The sequence below is a fragment of the Perna viridis genome, chromosome 2, assembly GCF_037379345.1.
Source record: "Perna viridis isolate PV_CMFRI_1.1 ecotype Kerala chromosome 2, ASM3737934v1, whole genome shotgun sequence".
NCBI lineage: Eukaryota > Metazoa > Mollusca > Bivalvia > Mytilida > Mytilidae > Perna > Perna viridis.
Genome location: NC_142446.1, coordinates 10,408 through 26,069, shown reverse-complemented (window position 1 = coordinate 26,069; position 15,662 = coordinate 10,408). Strand labels below are relative to the sequence as shown.

The window sequence follows — 15,662 nt, the reverse complement described above, 5'->3', positions numbered from 1 at the left end:
GTATCATTGTTCCAGAAAAAAGCATTTTCCTGATGTCCAGACAGTTACTTGAGTAAAAGGGAATGGATCTCTTTTAAATAGTACATGTACTACAAGGTGCCTGCATGAAAAAGAGACTGGGAATGATTTTTCAGGCTCATAAATTTAGCAAATTAAGAATTAAGGGCCAGAAACAAGAATTTCTCAGATTTCTGGTTAATTACTTGGGTAAAAGGGAATGGATGTCTTTGAAATTTAACAGCAAAGTATCATTACCAAACAAGAAGGTTGGGATTGATTTTGGAGCTTGTGACTGGTACCATTTAGGAATAAGGGTCCAAAAAGGGTCACACTTTTATCCTGTGTCAAAAGTCTCATCACAGTTAAAAATCAGAGCTGTATCAAGCTTGAATGGTGTGTCCACACCTGCCCAAACTGTCCAGGGTTTCATCATGCAGTTTTATTAAGCTTTACCACTCAAAGAGTAATTGAACCAAGATTCTAGCGGAAATCAAAAGAATGTAATCCAGGGAAAAAGACTAGACATGGAAAACAGACATACACAACAAAGAACACAAAGTAACTAAAATCATACATACAAAGTAAAAAAAGTAAATGAACATGAACTCCACTGAAAATTGGGAGCATGGAGCATTGGACTGGTAGGGTAAGTGTCCTCTGCTTTTATAAAGACTTAAAAACAATAAACTCCTGCCAAGTTGCTCATAAAAAGTCAAGTCTAGGGTAGACAAAAGAGGAAAGGAAAACTATGACATGTTGAACAAACCAGTTTTAATGGTGCTGATAGATACAATCCATGAGTCCATGATGACCACCATAAAACTTCTGTAGTGATGATTTCAATCTTCCAGCAACATAACCCTGTTCCAGAAGCCTAATTGTAAGAATTCTAGTAGATACAATCCATGAGTTCATGATGACCACCATAAAACTTCTGTAGTGATGATTTCAATCTTCCAGCAACATAAACCTGTTCCAGAAGCCTAATTGTAAGAATTCTAGGGTTGTACAAAAAGTCTGCATAGTTACGGTTAGCTCTGGCTTTTATGGATGACACACTTTATGTATGACACAGTTCTTCATGTATATCACAGAGTTTTTTTTTTCATATGTAAGTCACAGTTTTTTTTTGCTTGTCACACAGTTAATTATATATGACACATAGTTATTTAATATGTAACACATTTTTTTTATGTATGTCTCACAGTTTCATGTATGACACAGAGTATTTTATGTATGACAGTTTTTTTCAAAAATGACACAGGGCTGTTTTATGTATGACACAGAGCTTTTTTTTATGTATGACACAGAGTATTCTTATGTATAACAAAGAGGTTTTATGTATACACAGAGATTTTTCAGGTATGACACAGAATTTTTATATATGCCACAGAGTTTTTTAATGTATGACACAAGAGTATTTTTATGTATAACACAGAGTTATTATGTATGACAGTTTTTTTCATGACATGTATGTCACAGAGTTTTTTCATGACATGTATGACACAGATTTTTTTCAAGTATGACATGGAGTTTTTATGTATGACACAGTTTTTTTTTATGTATGACACAGACCCTTTCTTATGTATGATAAAGGAATTTGTGTGTAAACATAACACTGAGTTTGTTCATGTATGACACATTATTATGTTCATGTCTGACATGTAGTTTTTTATGTATCACAAGGAAGTTTTTTATGAATGAGGCTGAATTTTTTTTATGGATGACAGGAGTTTCTTTATGTATGATACAAACCAAACTTAATTCAATTGTCTTAAAGACTAATCCTACACACCCTAGTTTTTCAAGGAAGGTTGGGGACCAAACAAAAGATGAATACAATATTTCTTTGGGAGGTAATCATTTTGTTTTTGTTTTTTTTTTTTTAGAAAGTTAGTGTTAGTCTAAAGTTTCATAATGTCAATAATGTTATTTCTGATTTTAGTGTCTGTAATTATTTTTTACAACTATGCTGAGTTCTATAAACATGCAGTTTTGTAATAACATAATATTTGCCTTAACAGTAATTTTTTCATAGGTTTCTAACTCACTTCTGATTTACTGTAAAATCATGTATTAATTACAATATCTACCTTATCTTTAGAACCCAAATTTAAAACATCAAACTTGTCTCTCCTCTCAGCTTTAAAGTTATAAGTAGCTGGTAGTGTATGAAATCTAGAAAATAAAGTAATTACTAAATTATTGTTTCTTATTAGTATGGTTATTATTTCCTACATTTAATAATTTTCATATATCTCATCATTTAAAATATTTGCAAGACATCTCAAAAAATATTATCACAATCTAGACCTAGTGCCAATTGCTGTGAGGCAAAGGGCATTTTGTCCACTGCAGTATGTGAATGAGAAATGGATTGGATCTATCATAGTACTTCACACGGCTAAGGAATTTTCGATCTTTAATGGGTCTAGAGGGTATACAGCTATATCATATGTCAATGGAAAGATAGATCAATGTAGTTTTTGAACATAATTCTTTTCTAACTGAAAAGTGGTAAAGTTTTCTGCTATTTTACATTAATTAGAGGAGGGGTCAAAAATCAATCGACCCCAATACATTTTGAAAAATAATTTAAGTGAAATCGTTCATTGTAAGTATAGGAAAACAAGTAACATGTAAAGATCATACGTATAGAATTTCAAAAATGTAAAAAAGATTTTTTTCCGACAAAAGTTGACTATTTAATCACCGAACAAAAATGCCCCTAGTATTGGTTGTATTTTCAATGATTAAGATATAATAAGGCACCTTAGAATATTACAATGTATATCTTAGTATTCTTTACTGAATAACAAATAAAATAAACACAACATTCTTGATTCGATCTGCAATATAGGCTTTGCAAAATGAGTTTGAAGTTGCAAATTTTCAAACATTAAAACTATTAATTGTACTAAAATTGTATAACATGGAATCATTGCCGGACAATCTGTCTAGTTTCTGGATTGTTTTATGATTAGAGACACATGTAAAGTGTTGAATCTACCTAACATTTTGATAAAAAGACTTAAGGATTTGAGATTTATTTTTTGTTGTAAATACAAAAATCATACATATTTTTTTTGCATTTGTCTTTATATGCTTGGACTTCAAATAAACGTTTAAGATTTAACCATGAATCAGGGATTCTCAAACAAAAAATGTGACTCAGGTGTTCATGATAAGGCTGGATTTTGTAATGCATTTGACAGTACATAAACTATGAACTTTGAACTTATCATGGAAGCATGTGCATACATGTAAATGCATGTTATGATGTTTAACTGTACACTAGGCTGATGCTTGTAATGCAAGTTCCTCTGCAGGGGCGGATCTGCATTGTGAAAGGAGGGGTGCCCGCCAGGGTTCCTCAGAAAAGGGGGTGTGTGTGCTAGGACATTGTTTACCATTTTTGTTAACTTTACACATGAAAATGACAATTTTCAATAAAAAGGGAGTGCCAAATCCCTACACCCAGTACAGTTGTAATAAGTGGTTTGTGCATTGAATTGTGTGTAACAACTGATGTCATATTTTGACAAGGCAGAGAAGCTGTTTTGAACATTTACAATGTCATAATTTTAATTTTCGGCAGCCAATCAGGTCTGTCTGCTTCATGGAAAGAATAAATACATGTAAGTGAGCCACTTTATGGTTCACTTCTCAAATTCTATTTTGTTATTATCTAAATACCAATAAAAATTAAACTGAATCTGGGATTTATTACAACTGTAAAAGCATCTTCGCTAGCCAAAGGTTACGGTCATGCCTCCTCCCTTCATGCAATGGGAGGGGCAGGACCGTAACTCTTGCCTAGCAAAGATGCTGTAAAAGCTAGGAATTGGAAATAAGCCACTCATGACTTGGAAACTTTTCATCGGTCAATATGATAGTAAAGGCCGATTTTATCTGAATAATCAATATAATTTACAAAAAAAAATCTTTGTAACATTCTCTTTTTTACCGTCACAAACTAGATGACTTTTAAGCAATGCCAGAGTTTCCCTCCTTAGGTCAAATCCGGAATGACATCATTTATATAAGAACAGACTGACGGGTAAGGAAAAACAGACAAAAGGCATTAAAATTAATATCCTACCAATGAACCTGGTCCAAACCCCCAGTTTTTTTAATCAAGCCTGACTTGCTCATTAATTTTTTAAAATTTATATATATGTTATTTTTATGACTATTTTTGTATTTTTGGTGCTTTGTCTTGACTATGGATATCCTATTCTTCATTTCAATTTCTTAAAAACGAACAATGTTGAGAGCTCAATCACTGAATAGCAGAAAAAATATGTCAAACTTCTATCTATCTGCTTAAAAAGGATTTAAAATATTGATCATGTCAAAATATAAGTTACTTTGGATGATATTCATGCTTTTCTGTTGTACCAACAGTTTGGAAACAGAACAGGTTGTCCAGGAATTTATTTCGTATTTTACAATTTTAGTATAATTAGTAGTTAAAATATGAGAAAATTTGCAACTTTAAACACATTTTGTTAAGGTCATCTTGCAGATCGAATTGAGAACGTTGTGTTTATTTTATTTGTTATTCAGTAAAAAATATTTTGTAATACATTGTAATATTCAATGGTGTCTTGTCTCTTAATCATTGAAAATGCACTAAAATGCAACCATTTTCAGAGTCAAATTTGTTCTGTGATTAAATAGTCAACTTTTGTTGGAAAAAATCAATTACATTTTTGAAATTCTAAACATATGATCTTTACATGTTTCTTGTTTTCCAATACCTACAATGCATGATTCCACTTAAAATATTTTTCAAAATGTGTTGGGGTCGATTAATCTTCGACCCCCTTCTCTAATTAATGCAAAATAGCAGAAAACTTTACCGGCTTTCACTTTGATAAGTATGATATTCAAAAAGTGCATTGATTTATCTTTCCATTGACATATCGATGATATACATGTAGACCCTCTAGGCCTATTAAATGTGAAAACTAAAGCACTGTCCGCAGCACTATCAGTTGTTCTTGAACAATTGGTCTTTGAATCTACAAAAACCTTTAACATTGAATCAATGGGGACAAAATCTAAACTTTTGTAGAGCTTGAACCAAAATGGTCTTAAAATGTTTACAGTAGGCACAAAAACAAGGGTAAGAAGGGTAACAGGAAACTGACATTTAATTCATTTTGGCCTCATTATAGATATGTTTGTAACACGTTTCATATACTTCCTTATACATGTATTTGTGGTAAAAATCATAATGTTCCATTTACATACCTTTCTAGAAAACTAGGGAAATGATATGCCCCTGGTAGAAGTAAACTCCCTTTTCCATGTGGATGGGGATCTATTTTTCTGCCATCAGATTTAAATCTGTAAGTATTTGGTTTTTTCGTCAAATTCTCTAAAAAGGAATCACTCTCATAAGCTCCTGGTAATGGTGTTTCCTATTAAAACAGAAATAAAACTTGTCTAAATCATATTTTCCTGATAAAGCAAGTTATTTCTGGGTGAAATAAAAGTATGTCCATTTCATGTAGTGAGCACCACAGACTGCCCTTGATTCAAGATACTCTAATTTGCAGCATCAATACATGTATATTATCTAAAAGCAAAAAATTGCTGCACATCAATTTCAAAACACATCATATATAATTAAAATGCATTATACAATTTCATTTTCCTGCAGTTTATATAACAATTTCCATTATATGGTTAATTGATCCACTATCACCTGTGTCACGCTATCAAGCCAGAGTATTGATAGGTTAACTGATCCATTATTCCCAAATCACAAGGTCAAGCCAGTGTATTGACTGGTTTTCTGATCCATCATCACCTGTGCCACGCTGATAAGTCAGAGTACTGATTGGTTAACTGATCCATTATTACCTGTATTACACAGTCATGCCAGATAAATGATTGGTTTACTGATCCATTATCTGCCTATCATGCCATCAAGCCAGATAAATGATTTGTTTACTGATCTATTGTCCACCTTTCATGTTGTCAAGCCAGATAAATGATTGGTTTACTGATCTATTATCTCCCTATCATGTCGTCAAGCCAGATAAATGATTGGTTTACTGATCCATTATCTCCAATCATGCCATCAAGCCAGGGAAACAATCAATTGGTTTACTGATCTATTATCCCCTGTCATGCCATCAAGCCAGAGAAATGATCGATTGGTTTACTGATCCATTATCCCCCGTCATGCCATCAAGCCAGAGAAACGATCGATTGGTTTACAGATCTATTATCCCACGTCATGCCATCAAGCCAGGGAAACCATCGATATGTTTACTGATCCATTATCTTCCGTCATGCCATCAAGCCAGGGAAATGATCGATTGGTTTACTGATCCATTATCCCCAGTGCCAAGCTGTCAAGCCAGAGAAATGATCCTGATATGTCAAGTTATTTTGCATAATACATTTGTATGTCATTATGTTAACTAAGCAAAAGAAGTAAATTTATTTTCTTTTATGAAATCCTTGGAGTAAATAGTAAAACTACAAACACTGCACAACTGAACAGAACATCTCTACATCTAAAAGTTCAATTGAATACGATTAAATTTTTAAACCATATCTTAACTCCCCTGATACACTAGTTTACGAAATGTTCAGAGAAGTTAAAACAACTTGTGAATGTCATATGTAAAATGTAAAAAATATAGTAAATAAATTAAGATTCTGTCATCTTAACTTACAACTTAATAACCTTCATTTTTATATCAAAAGATTCAAACAAGGACTACATGATCAATTTAACCAAAATTTAGTAGGCTCAATAGCCATGAGTGTAAAACTGTCATTTTTCCATAAAATATTTATTCCATCTAAAAGACACCCATATATTGATTTATGTAAATCTAAAATATAAAGATCTATCATCAGTAAATTTTGTTTGAGTGCACATGCACTAGAAATAGAAAGGGGTCAGTACAAAAATATTAAGAGAAAAAAACCTATTTGTAAATCATGTGATAGTGGGAACATAGAGGATGAATATCATTTCTTCTCGGTGTGCACCCACTACACACTGCAAAGAAATCAATACAGAATGAAATTGTACAACCATAATTTAATTTCTTCATCAAAACCTCATCTCACACCAACAGATATAGCATATATATTAAACAGTAGCTCTACAGAAATACTAAAAATAACTATCAAATTCATGAATGTTGGAATTGAAGGTCAATTTTACTTAACAGAAATTATATTAATATATAACGTTAAAACTATAGATTAATCTATTTTGATCAGATTTACACCACTGTCACACCATAGTCATAAATTTAGTTTAAATGTAATGTATATTACATTGTACTGTTTTTGTTCATGCCATAATCATTTACTGTAAATGTGTCTGTGCAAATAAAATTGTCCATTGTCTACATGATCTTGATGTTATCTGCCTTGCCATACCCCATCCTCTGATGTGTACACTTCCTCTGATACCTCTCCTTGTATAACTTTCTCTCTCTTTAAGAGTTTTGTTACACTCAATCTTATGATGTGTATATTTAGATGATACCTCCCCTTTACAGACTTCTCTTACTGTAACAGTTATGTCATAATATTTTAATTGGAAAAAAAATTCTGAATAGTTCAGTGTTATCGAGCAACATTGTCCATTTTGTATTATTTAACTTGGTAATTTAGCCATGCCCCCTAACTATTGGACTACTTTTATGGTATATGGTATCAAAATACACTAAAACATGCATACATAAATGACACTCATTATTGATTAACAACATTGACAGTATTGATCAAAACATTGTTGATTCTTTGCAACATTTTTTGTATGCATGTTATGTTAAGTTCTTTCTAAATGTTTATTTTGACTTCTTTATTCCTTCAAAAATTAAAATATAAGAATTGTTTTCAATTGTTGGTTAGAATATTGGATAAAAACAACTTTGGGTCAGCAAATGCTGCAACTTAAATCACATTGTGGTTTATTCAAGGTAACCAACCTAAAGTTGTTTCTATATCTAATACTGAAAATAATAATAATCTAATCCTATAGTGTATGTGTTACTAATTTACCCTGATATAAGTCCGCCACCACCCTTCTCTTTCTGTAATTGGCTTATCATAGCCTTCTCCAAGTGTCTTCCTACTCTGAAAACAATTTAAACAACAGTTTTAATTTCTGAACTTCCATTATTGCTAAAAGCTTGAAGAATTTTTTAAGGTTGATCAATCACCCTTAATTGTTATGTCCAATCTTGAACAAAAACTTAAATTTTCCAAAGTTGGTTATTTTACAATAACAGTTGATTTTCCCTTATGACCTTCATTATGACCTGGACTGAATGCAAGGCTATAGTTCATGGTCAGTAGCCATGGAGCACTTCTGTCTTTAATATTGTACCCTTCTTTGACCAAGAAAAAATTCAATAAAAAATAGTTGATCATCATGTCTCAAGAAGTTTTTTTCCATGGCCTGACTTGGCAAAAATTTTAAAAAAAGATATCCTAGACTCTCATCCCCTCCCCACCTATTTTTTTTCACCCTTGGAGGGCTCAAGCTACTTGAGAAAAACAGGGAGAAGTGAATGTGTACACGCATCATTTACTAGTGTTTTTTTTAAATTATATGTTATATGTTACTTACATGCACACAATATAAGCAAGCATTTGAGTGACAAAATGTTCATTCTGTATCTAGTTTTAAACGTTTGAAACAAAAAGTTGACTAAAATACTTGCTTGTTATTTGATAGATTTTGAAAATATTGACAATTATTTTCTCGAATGGGCGCCGTTGTTTGAATTGTCATCGAAAGAAAGATAACTCAGGACAAAAATCCGCTAAAAGACGGTAGGGTCTAAAATGTGTAACCCATATCCGTACCCGTACCAACTTTTTCCTGTACCCAAATAATGTTTTGCTAAAATATTCATTCTTACGGTATGTTAAGAACTGAAAATTGCATGAGATGTGGAAAAGTCTGTTTCAATTCATTTCTCACCAAGAAAATGATGTATATTTTCCCGATATTTCTTGTTTGATCAGTTTTCTGAAGTCAAATGGTCTAAAATGTGTAACCGGAAGTTACCATATCCAACTATTTATTGACTATTTCTCACTGTCCTGTCCGAATTTTATGCTTTTTAAAATCTTTAAGAGGTTAAAACTTCACCTTAAGACTTTGGATAAAATTTTGAAAGATTTTACATTGTTTTAAAAAAAGAAGTGACTGAGTTTGAATTCCCCGCCGTACCAGCAAAGAATGTATACAATCAAATCCAGAATGAAAAACAAAGTCTCATAAATACAGTCTGATGCGATTATAATTTATCTTCATTGAAAATTTTGATAATATTCTGATGTTCTAATGTCAAATATGCATTAAATTAGTACAAATAACAAAAATACCGGATTTTGATTTTTGGGTACGGAAATATTCTAGACCTCTGAAAACAGAAAATCGAATAAAATCAATTTTTTCAACAAACATTTTAAAAATCATTAATTCTAGCCTAACCATTATGTCATTTTGTAAATGTGTACCAACTTTCAGCTGGAAATAGCCAGTTATAATGAAGATATTGGCAAAATAGTATTTGGGTACGGGGAAAAGTTGGTATGGGTATGGGTTACACATTTTAGACCATACCCTAAAAGACGGAGTACAGTTCCAATCATGGGCAATGTTTGAAAATGATAGAGCGACTTCACTTCACTTTTGGCGTCTGAGGGCGAAGTGAGTGACTCACGGGTGACTGTTTCGCCTGAATCGCCCAGTAGCGTGAGCCCAGTAGTGTGAGCCCTGCAGCCTCCCTCAAAAATTTTAATTTGATAAGAAACTAAAATTTGCCCACCCACCCCTGTAAATTTTGAAAAATGTTGGATGAGTATCTAGAACTTAAAAAAAAATTTTTTCCGCGACACAGTCAGTATTGAATTCACTTTGGCATCACGTGACATCCATGATGCTTAACCATGGCAACCTAACCGATGTAGTTTACAACCTCACATTTCATTGGACAACTGTTATAGCAACCGTGAACTTTAAGGCTCCATTAGGGGCACTGGTGTCCGGAATATTTTTGTTCACATTTCTATATTATTTTATAAATTGAATAATTGGAAATAGTTTACTTGCTGGACCAATAAAATAATTGAAATATGAAGCATCACACATTTCATCAAATAAAATCTTAATCAGATTTGGATATTAACAAAGCGAGAATATGCATCGGATATCTTTTTTTAAAGATAGTACTTATTTATGATGGCCTTATTTAGGAACAGTAATATAAATTGTCAATTTAGAGGCCCAATAAATGAGCAGAACCTAAAACATTAGATATAATCATTATACATATTATGTTACAGGAGAGTTCACCAATCTCATTAGTGATGTCAAATTCACTAATTTGCATATCATTAAGTGTCAAATTGGTTGGCAAATAAACAACTAAATAAACAATTGACAATTTATCAAAATTTTCAAAACTTTGTAATTTCGTTATTCTATATCCAATTTTGGTTCTGCAATATAATAATAAAATAATTCATATTTTGTATGTGAATTTATAATGCTTTTACTGGAAAAACAAATTATGTAGTGATATATATATGTAAATCTCTATTTTTGTATAAAATTATAATTAAAATCTTATGCACATATAGTATAATTATTGAATATTTATTTAAAGTTCCATGGATAAAAAGAATTTTATTTGCAATTTTTGGAACCAAAAGAATTGTTCAATTAACTTAGAAAATGAAAAAAAAAAGTTGAAGTCCCATGCCAGTCAACGAATTTTTTGCCAACCAAAACCAAATCACAGGTAAGTGATGACATCATAAAGTATTATTGTTTGTGGTGTATCAATTTTCATGGTTTTTGCGAGATGAGTAGACCACGAAATTTGGTTCACAACGATAAAGAATTTTACCATAGTTGAGTTGTTAAATCCAGGAATTCAAGAATATATGAACTAACAATGGTTCCCTTGAGAACGATAATTGGTACCCACGAATAAAAGTACTTTCACAGTAATAGAGATTCTGTGAAAGAGTAATCAAGGGAACCAAGATTCTAGCAGAAATTGAAAGAAAGTAATCCAGGGACAAAGACCAGACATGGAAAACAGATAAAGACAACAAAGAACATAAAAAACTAAAAAAAATACGTACGTAGTAACAAAAGTAAATGAGCATAGAGTGCGATTGTGTGCATTATAATTCAACATAATACAATGCAGATCAACCATTTACATTGTACATTACTGTTTACACACACCACAGTAAAATAAACTAGAAAAATTGCTAGCAATGCTCACTTACTTGATACCCCACTCCCTCATTTGATACAGGTAGCATGCACCTTTTAACCTCCATTTTGATTTGGATCAAAATCTAAATTACACTGCAGGAGGTGCACAATGGAAACATGTAATAAAGATTCTGTGAAAGTTTCATTCAATTCCATTAAATGGTATCAGAAGATTAATGGATAAGAGATTGGTCCCCCATGTCGCTATATTAACAAATGAAAAGTATATGTTTTGCTTTGTGAAACCCCCAATTTGATTCAGGTCAAAATCTTACATAGGAGGAGCACAATGGGAACATGCAATAAAGATTCTGTGAAAGTTTCACTCAACTCTTAGCTGTGGTATAAGGGAACTAATTGATAAGAGATAGGTCCTCCATTTGCCCATATAAAAAAAATGACAAAGTCCATGTTTTGCTTTGTGAAACCCTGAAATTGATTTGGATCAAATTCTAAAATAGAAGGTGCACAATGGGAAAATATAATAAAGGTTCTGTGAAAGTTTTGCTCAAAACCATTTAGTGGTGTCAGAGGAGTAACAGATAAAAGATGCCCCCCACCTTGTATAACAGAAGGACGTACATGAGGACCAACATCCCTCACACTATATAATAAAAATATTGCACAAGATAAACATATACTACTCCTATATTCAAACAATCAAAACAGTGTGAATATATTTAAACAGTGTTACAGCAAAGAAACATAGTTTCCCATCCAATAATCTAGTGTGAGAATTTAGGGTTCAAGAAAACTTTGCCTAAAGACCCTTCCTTGTAAACTGCGGGAGTGTAACATCAATTGTACAATGTAGCACAAAAGTCCCAGCCTACACAAAATTTTCTCTCACCAAAATCTTAGTTGTCTGTGACTTTCTCTGTACTTTCTGATAAGGGTCACTTTGGCATGCCCAATATTTGATACCGTTTTCACAATAAACTAACAAAGAATACTGTCAAGAAGATATTCTGTGCTTTTAAGGGGCACTTTGATGAGGCAACTGAACTGAAACTTTTAAAGGCAAATTAAGTGGCATATTGCAAGAGCGAGAGGCTAATGTGTCGGCTGATGTGACCAAACTAGCAACACTTGTGATGAATGTCGAAACTGTATCAGAGCTATACTCAACCATTGCCAGAATATTGTTCATTTTGCCCACCATGCCTGTATCTACTGCCCCACATCTATGCAATCTGTCAGCACTAGAGTACACCCAGAGAGTATAGATTCTGAAACTCCCATTTTGGTGTCACTTTTCAGAGTGACTCCAGGAAATTCCCAAAAATGCCATAAAATCCTTGAGTTATCTTGGAGTATTTCCTCCAAAAGGCATTAAAATACTCCAAGCTGGGAGTTTTTATTGCCCCGATTATCCTTTGAAGTATGTGTACCACTTACATCCTGTCTTATCTGTCAGGTGAACATGATTACATTTATACACAAGGTAATAAAATACTTTGAGTGACTCCGAAATAGTCCCAAAAAGACAATAAAATACTCCCAGGTTGGAGAAATCACTTGGAGGACTTTAGGAGTGGACTCTGAACAAAATCTGTGATCCACTGGGCACCAAAATAAAAGTAAGAGAACCCTCCCTCTCTGAGTGTACTGCATGTGCAGAATAAGACATGGCTACATTGCACAATGACCAATTTCCAGCATTGATGTTCTAAACAATCATTGAAACACATTGACAATGTGAGCTTGACAGACAAGTTTTCAACAGCAGGGAAGAAATGATTAGCCTTCATTTTCAATAAAGAACTGTAAATTAACAAAGATTGTAAAATTTGTTTCTTTATTTTTGTCAACTTGTGAGTAATAGTAGTTCTTAAAAAAATGTAAGAAAGTAATATATTTGTTCTTCTAAAGTTGCCTAATTGGTGCGTACCCAACCAGAACCAAATAAACAGTACAAAGCAATCCATGCTTCTTCTAAGAATGAGTTTGCCATAACATCTAGATAAATGTATGTATGGGAACAGAACCCCGACAAAAATAAAGTTCAATTATTGTTTATGCATATTCAAATTTTTTTGTATCCTGGCTTTAATCCTATTTTTATGTGAAAGCCATCTTGTGTCTTACTATGTATTTACTTAATTACTGGATAATAATGTCTATCAATTGTACATGTATATATTTCTATGCTCTATACATGTAAATGGGCCCTTAAATAGGATTCAATGGTCTTTATCACTTACGGCATTTCAGAATACTTAAATCCAATTTTGGCTTTGCCCCCAGGATCCCTGTGCAGGGTCATACCCTGGACCCGTCAGGAACCTTAAGTTGTCTTAGACCCCTTGCTGCATAGTGCCTAAACCTCCATTTATTATTTGTTACACCCCTGGTGCTAGAGCACAAAAGATTTTTCCACACTGTTCAAAGTGTATCGTGCTCATTGACTACCTTGCAGTAACCAAGAAAGGGTCCACGACAGACTTAAATGCTAATAATCACTATCTTAATTTTACCAAAATCTAGATGCACAAAAACATAGCAGCAAACAATAACTCATCCGAGCTCAGACAGCAACCATACTTGACCAAGTAGGGACTGTCAAAAGACCATTTGAGCAAGTTTATAAAGACAATTACACAGATTATTGACAGGCAATAAAAAAGAAAGCTGGGAACAAGCAATTCATTCCTAGTTTTGGTTGATGAACTCGTACGGACTATAAATATAGAACATACCTCCCACTGATGTTTAGTACTTATCGGTCTTGGTTCTCTCTTGTCAGACCTTACCAAAGTGTCATCAGTTAGCATTGACCTCTCTCGGCTTTTTTCCTGGACAGGGGTCAGAGTCATGTTGAAAATAAATAAGGAACTTACAGTGTTGATTCACCTGAAATAAGCGTCCTTAGAGACTGTCACGTGATTTAAATCCCAAATAATTAAACGACGGTCTGATTAACTGTAAACCCCTCATGTACACGTATACAAACTATTCTATACAATTCCTCGTGTCACAAGCATATTTTCAACTTCATCACAATCATTAAAAGAATAAATAAATAATGTTGAAGTACCAAAACTAATCAATATTTTCAGACAGAGGCGGTGCTGCGCCGGGGACAGTACGTGCTTCCAGTACTCTAGCATTACTAGTCAAGAGGAAGCGCAAAGGCGCCGAACAGAGCATTGAAAAAAAAATCTTGATACGTGCCCACTATTACCCGCGTTAATAAAGTGAAATGATGGGTTATACATGTTTTGCTAACTTCGTGGGTCTTCATACATATATAAATGAGCTGTCTCGTACTACCATACATCGTGTATTTAGTTACAGCCCTAGATTAATCCTATGAGAAGGAATGACCCGGCCACCGAATTTTTATAGCCTAGCTGGCCGAGTGGTCTAGGGCGCTGGAATATGTGCAGGCGGTGTTGCCATAGATGTCACAGCGGTACGAGTTCGAGTCCCGAATATATATATGTTTATTTAAGGCACTGAAGAAGGTCATTTGTTGACCGAAAATTTTGCTCATTATATATTTTATTATAGTGTATTAACATCTTTATCGGTATCGTTGTACAATCCTTTAGACTTATATAATTTTTTTGTTTGTGCTGCATCGTCATGACTCGACGATCCGATACCCATTAAGTTTGCTGGTTGGCAGATTCCTTTAGACTATATGTGTGTGTATGTGTGTGTTACTAATATGGGGTAGGCATTGCCTAAATAAACGAGCACCGTGAGCTTTACCATACATGTACCGTCTGTGCTAGATAATAATAATGAACATTACAAAGAGGGGGTGGGGGGTTGACCCGGATGAAAATGCTTTCTTCCCAAGTGCAATATTTTTATTCATATTTTAGCTACAAGCAAAATCAATATTTCTATTTGAAAATATGTCTTGTTAGTTGATGGGTTTTTTCAATAAATGTATAACTTGAACAATGTTTTTCCCAAAAATACCAACCCCATGAGCATATCCCCTTTCTCTTCGCTCTCAAAATGGTCAATAACTTTATAGCACCTCGCAATACTTTACATTTTTTATCCTTAAGGGCATCTCTAGCAATACCTATTTCAGTTTTGGCCTATAAGATCAATCTGTACAGATAAAGATACCGGAAATATTACAGTTCTCCACTGATGGTGGGAATATTTTACACATATCTTGTGACGTAAACAAAATTCAGACGACAGATGCAAATTCCAAACAATGATTGATTGATTGTTGGGGTTTAACGACCGAGCAGCAACATTTCAGCTATATTCAGACGATGAACATGAAATGGGTGATGTAATGAAAAATGGAATGGGACACAAAGATAATAGGGTCGACAAATCTTGAATGCCACTAGAAAAAGGGGAAGGATGGGTAAGATCGGGCAATTTAGCCTCCTGAGGC

General features: G+C 33.4%; 1 protein-coding gene across 2 annotated transcripts in view; it reads right to left on the bottom strand.

Moving 5' to 3' along the window:
- The window catches only part of LOC148623215 (protein STPG4-like), a 40,421-nt gene extending 26,029 nt beyond the window's left edge, over window positions 1-14,392 (bottom strand). For both annotated transcript variants that reach the window (XM_088564871.1, XM_088564872.1), the window contains exons 1-4: window positions 13,990-14,392; window positions 8,047-8,121; window positions 5,260-5,429; window positions 2,094-2,178 (exon numbers count right to left, since the gene is read on the bottom strand). In XM_088564871.1, coding sequence (XP_088420997.1) covers window positions 2,094-2,178; window positions 5,260-5,429; window positions 8,047-8,121; window positions 13,990-14,106 — 447 coding nt within the window. In that variant the 5' untranslated portion in view covers window positions 14,107-14,392. The remainder of the gene's footprint in view (window positions 1-2,093; window positions 2,179-5,259; window positions 5,430-8,046; window positions 8,122-13,989) is intronic.
- Window positions 14,393-15,662: the final 1,270 nt, after the last annotated feature.